Here is a 6000-nt window from a genome sequence, read left to right on the forward strand (position 1 = left end):
TTTCAAGTGTGCAAACCTTTTTCCATTTTTTATGATTTACCCTTGTTCTGCACCTTGACCTGGGATGTGCACAAACTTTTTTAATATAACTGCTTGCTAGTCTACACAATATAGTTCCACAATTCAGCATGACACAGTTCATAGTCTTTTCACATGTTTTCCTAACCTACACAAGGGGTTTCCAAACAAATCTCTGATTTAGCTCAGACTGATCTATAAGAGTTGCATTTCAAGACAGAGAGACAGGTATGACTTGCACAGTCTTAGGTTATTGGTGTGTGTGTGTGTGTGTGTGTGTGTGTGTGTGTGTGTGTGTGTGTGTGTGTGTGTGTGTGTGTGTGTGTGTGTGTGTGTGTGTGTGTGTGTGTGTGTGTGTGTGTGTGTGTCCACACTGAATGTGTGAGCATATAAATAAGTCATGGCATCCCCCAGGCTTCGTGTCTGCTAATGGATTCTTACCAGCTCTATAAATTGCAATGCCACTCGTGGCATGTTAGTGTCTGTCGTGTTTGGGTTTCACAGAAGGTGTGTGTGTGTGTGTGTGTGTGTGTGTGTGTGTGTGTGTGTGTGTGTGTGTGTGTGTGTGTGTGTGTGTGTGTGTGTGTGCGTGCATGCACACCCTTACATACATGCTCTTACCTGTGAGAAGGAGTGTTAGAAAAACTGTGTGTGTGTGTGCGTGTGTGTGTGTGCGTGCGTGCGTGCGTGCGTGCAGGTGCATGTGTGTGTGTTTCGGTTTGTCATCCCTAAATCTAGCAGTAATTACACAGAAGCACAGCACTCATTTTGCATATCCAGTCCCTATCATTTCCAATGGAACTGTGTGTGTGTGTGTGTGTGTGTGTGTGTGTGTGTGTGTGTGAACAAATGTATTTTTGTGCGTGCGTGCGTGCGTGCGTGCGTGCGTGCGTGCGTGCGTGCGTGCGTGCGTGCGTGCGTTAACATTTGTTAAACAATTGTGACATGCATGTTATAATACATATTTTCACATGGTGAAAAGGATTGTGACTAGTTGAAATGACAACTTCCCATTTCAGATATCTACAGACCATTTTGGATGTCACCCTAATTTACATATTATTATTATTATTTCAGGATATGTCACCCCAATTTGCATATTATTTTCTACATGTCAAAATGTCAAATGTCAAATTTTCATTTGCTGTTCATTGACATTGACCATATCGTTATTATACTGGTACAGTGAAATCTTGGTGCACCACCCTCAAGAAAAATTGCGGATAAAACTAACAATTGAAGTGCAGGGTCATCCACGCGTACAGTACACACTTGTGTGCACTTACATACATTTATATATACACCCTTGGCATTCCACAGGACAAGTTAAAGCACTGCATAAAATAGACGTGTAAGTATTGTTGAGGTTATCAGATATATCACGCAGACTAAGTACAGTACTACAGAATAAGTAGAATAATAACTCCTTAATAAATATCAATGAGTTAAACTTAAAGATGCAGTCAGCGATTGCGCAGGAGGTCACATACATTTATTTATATTGTTTATATTGAAAAATATTACCAGATGCGTTTGTCCAAAACAACATACATTATTTTCACCAACTACCAAGCAAAACACAGCAAAGATGTACTGTAGCTCACCCTTCAGTATTTACAGAGAGAATCCACACAGGGTGGTGTGTTTTGTGCGCTTGGGGGAATGGCTTCTTCCATTTTGTTTGTTTCCAGTTTACAGAGCCTGGGCTGCCTATAGAGGTTTTTTTTTAGAGTTAATGGTATAGGCAGCTAGCAGATCATGGGGAGATATTTTGCTGAATGTGACAGAAATAAACTAGAGAAGCACTCTGAGAACACAGACCTCCGCCAAGCGCCTTCTGGATCCAGACCGTCATCTGGATCACACCCAAAATGTAATAGTTTCTGCCTGGGGTCATTTCAGACCTTTGTTGAAAATGTAATCTAAACCCATCCATGCGTTTTTGAGTAATCTTAGTAACAAACAGACAAAAACAAACCCCAATTAAAACATAACCTCCTTGGCGGAGGTAATTTTGAGCATACGATCGCTGACTGCACCTTTAAGTCAGCGCATACGTATTGCTGGGGTAGATGAATTGCACAGAATAAACATGAATACCTAATACTTCATTCATCACATGAAAAACATTACATCAAAATGAACAGCAGGATTTTTTTTTCTAAACAAGATTATGAACGTAGAATATGTTCATCTGTACAATTAGATGTTGTCGAATTATCTGATTGAGATCACTGCAAATATCTGCATTAGATTCAAAAGTTGATGCAAGTATGGACAGATCAATTTGGGCTATGATGTCACTTCAGGTCAAAAGCGCAAAGAAGTATAAGGTACATTCTTCTTCCAAAGGATTAGTGACAAGACTTCAGTGAATTAAATATTATTGAAACAATGTTTTGAATACAATATTCATGTCAGTACATTTTTTGGAAAACGCTAAGCTATTGAATATTCCACCACCATAATATTCTGGTATTGCCAGATTTTATGCAGTATGAAACTAGCCACAGAGGTAGGCTACTGTTACCTGTAGCCTACTATCTCGTGGTAAATTTCAGCAGAGGCTAATGTGAATCACAGTATTACAATGCATTTGTCAAGTGCAAAATACGAATCCAGTGACATTAGAAACTCCTCTAAATGAATCCAAAGTTTATGAAAAGATTAGGAGAGGACATGAGAAAACACGCTTGCAATGAGAGAATGAACATACCCGGCTGCTCATATTGTAATGGCAATTATTACTGATTAAATGTTAAAATGGCTTGCCATAGTGTGTGTGTGTGTGTGTGTGTGTGTGTGTGTGTGTGTGTGTGTGTGTGTGTGTGTGTGTGTGTGTGTGTGTGTGTGTGTGTGTGTGTGTGTGTGTGTGCGTGCGTGCGTGCGTGCGTGCGTGCGTGCGTGCGTGCGTGCGTGCGGTAGCAGAGGGAGGGAACTTTGAAGGACAGTGTGTGGTGTGGAGCGCAGCCACAGGTGCCTGTATGACAGGGCTGATCCCTTGGGGATTTGGAGATTAGTGTAAGTACCACACGACACCAGGGATGCTTTCATCTCTCAATAATGTCTCATGACTTTGCTAAATCTTCTCACCGCCTTTTCCGTGAGTCTAAAACTTCTCTGCATATCCAAAAAGCACAAGGATCTCGGAGAACATCTCTTCCAGCAGATGCTCCGGGCCTTGCCATCTCGTCAGGAACATGAAACCTAATCTGTGCGCTGAATACTAACTTAATGCTGCTAATGGTTGTCTCGCAGTGCTGTCAGACAGTGTTGTGGAAAATCTTTGATCTTGTTTTGCTTATTTTTTTTTTCTCCCCTCCAAGATGTTCTCTCTCTTTGGATTGCTTTGAAACATGAAAAACAGTTTGGAAATAGTTCAGAACTGTGTGAAGTACATATGGAGAAAGATGTTAACAAGAAAACACTTTCCGGCTCAACAATTTGAATTCCTTTGTAAACAAGACAGAGGAGTTTTCTCATTGCCAGTTCCGGAAACTTTGAGGAGGCTAGCTCCTCACACAGATTAATTAACATTTGTGTTTAATCTCCACAAATAGAACTTTAATCTTATTAAGGGACGGATTTTGGAATTTAAATTTCCCACCTGAGTTCTGATGCTCACCCTGGCTGTTTAATTAGCAACCTAATTACCAAGTAAAATGACTTCAAACTTATCACCAACACAAATCTAATTAATCATTGCTGTAGACCTGATTAAATAGCCATTATCCTCTTTTGTTAATTATGCCACTGATCTGTAATATTTGCACAAAAGTAGTGGTTTTGAACAATGGAAAACCATGCAGTTGATCGCTGTGGGTATTGCTAGTGGTGCAAGCAAGCTAGTTTTGGTGCAAACTAAATGAAGACATAAGAAGTCTCACAGGAATAATTAGCTTTTACTTCAGACCTCCCCTCCTACAATACTGCAGTGGTATCTGTGCAATCATATGCATTTGCTGCAGATACTGTAATACATGTATGCGTGCATGCGCGTGTGTGTGTGTGTGTGTGTGTGTGTGTGTGTGTGTGTGTGTGTGACTGTGTGACTGTGTGTGTAGTGTGTGTACATAATGTTGCTTGCAACAATAATTGGCTGATTTGGATTAACAGATGGTTTTACTCTCCCCCATTATAACAACACATAGATGGTACCTTCTCTCACTCCTCTGTATGCAGCAGATCACAGAGGGAAATGTAGTCAATAGCCATCAATAGCCACTGCGGTCAGGGCTATTCTAAGACAAACAAAACAGTTTCTTTTTTTTGTAATCAATGTTTTTATTGCTTTTTTCCATGTGAAAAACACACGATATACTGTAGCACACTTATCACATGAAACAACAACAGCACTGAACACAGTACTATATAGCAATCTGGGCAAAAAAAAAAAAACTGTTGTTGCTAAATTGCTATTAAATTCGGTTAGCACGATGCACAAATTTGTTAAAAACAGTTGTTTTCAGGTCACCTTAATCACGAAGTACATCGAAATGTCTTTTCCCAGGCGGCATATTTAATTAAAAAACTTCTAAGAAAATCACACTGTGGACTTATTGGATCGAATTGTGAGTTGAGTGTATTGTTACATCCCTATACAGTATAATAACAAGTCTAAATGTATCAATAAATGTGTTATTACATACTTTATTCAAAGCCTCTGTGATCATGACAACGCCCCTGTGAACTTCCGTTCATGCGTAATGCCCAAAGACTGTGAGGTATCTGATTGGACGGAGTGGAGCCCATGCTCCAAAACCTGCCGCACGGTGGACCAATCACCTGGGTACAGGACCAGAAAGCGCCATGTGAAAGGGCTTCTGATTGGCGAAGGAAAGGAATGCCCCGCCCTGGAGGAAAGAGAGGCTTGTAATCTCATCGGGGACCTGCTACCACTGTGCCCAAGGTATGACTCAAAATAAAACAACAGGGGGACAAAATCATAATTTTCGTGGGTTCGTGTGTGATGGACCATGTGTGTGTGTGTGTGTTGGTGCCCCAGCTACCAGTGGCTGCTGACAGACTGGGGTGGATGCCAGATCCTTCCTCTGTTGGGTCAGCAGGACCATCGCCACGGCAATGCCAGCGTCCTCTGCGGAGGTGGCATCCAAACCAGGGAGGTGTACTGCGTTCGTCTGGACAACGGCACATCCCTCTCACACAGTAAGCATGTAGGCCAATGATCAGTCCCACACAGCTCCGCACGAGTGCTCCTGTAATATAGATGTAAGACTTTCATTCACTCGGAGATTAACTTTAGTATTCAGGGTGCCACCGGGCTTATTTGTTTCCATAAAAAATATATATTTGTCTTCTGCTAGCTCAATCAAAGCATGCATCAATTTGAAAGGCGTGTGAGGGGGGGAAAAAGAGCATTTTTAAGAGGAGAAAATTGTTTCTGTGAGGGTAAAATTGGATAGCTTTTCAGTAATGTATGGGTGATGTCTTGTCTTAGAGAAGAGTGTGGGGAGGATTAAATGCTTTGCGTACATTTCTGCATTTTAATTTAAATGGTAATCGGTGAGGCTCTTGTGAAGTGATGTGCGAGGGTGGCTTCAATTCACATTCCTCTCCCTCTAGCACTAAACTTTTCTGCTGTACAAATGTGTGTTGCACAAAACTTCTGACTTCCAGTATATTAGCCTTGTTAACCCCAACATCGCCATTTTGTTTTCTGCTGATATCTCCCTTCTTTTATCTGTGTGATCTGTTTGTCATTGTTGCAGAACTGCGGCCAGTGAGGCGGGACTTGTGCTCGGGGCCCCTCCCCTCATTGGTGCAGAGCTGCTCCATCACTTGTCCTCAGCTCTGCTTGCTGTCTGATTGGTCGGAGTGGGGACCCTGTGTTCATGATGAGTGCGCCGAGTCACAGGGGAAGAGAGGTCAGGAGAATAAACACAGCACACTCACCCAGCAACATCTGGTCAACACTAACATGCATGATTGATATTGGTGGGGATATGAATGTTTAACTGGTGG

General features: G+C 41.7%; 1 protein-coding gene across 1 annotated transcript in view; it reads left to right on the plus strand.

Moving 5' to 3' along the window:
• The window catches only part of LOC134071736 (thrombospondin type-1 domain-containing protein 7B-like), a 56123-nt gene that overhangs the window by 14356 nt on the left and 35767 nt on the right, over positions 1-6000 (plus strand). The window contains exons 4-6 of the mRNA XM_062528573.1: positions 4679-4927; positions 5024-5184; positions 5748-5903. Of these exons, the coding sequence (XP_062384557.1) occupies positions 4679-4927; positions 5024-5184; positions 5748-5903 (566 nt within the window). The remainder of the gene's footprint in view (positions 1-4678; positions 4928-5023; positions 5185-5747; positions 5904-6000) is intronic.

Source organism: Sardina pilchardus, chromosome 23, assembly GCF_963854185.1.
Source record: "Sardina pilchardus chromosome 23, fSarPil1.1, whole genome shotgun sequence".
NCBI classification, from domain to species: domain Eukaryota; kingdom Metazoa; phylum Chordata; class Actinopteri; order Clupeiformes; family Clupeidae; genus Sardina; species Sardina pilchardus.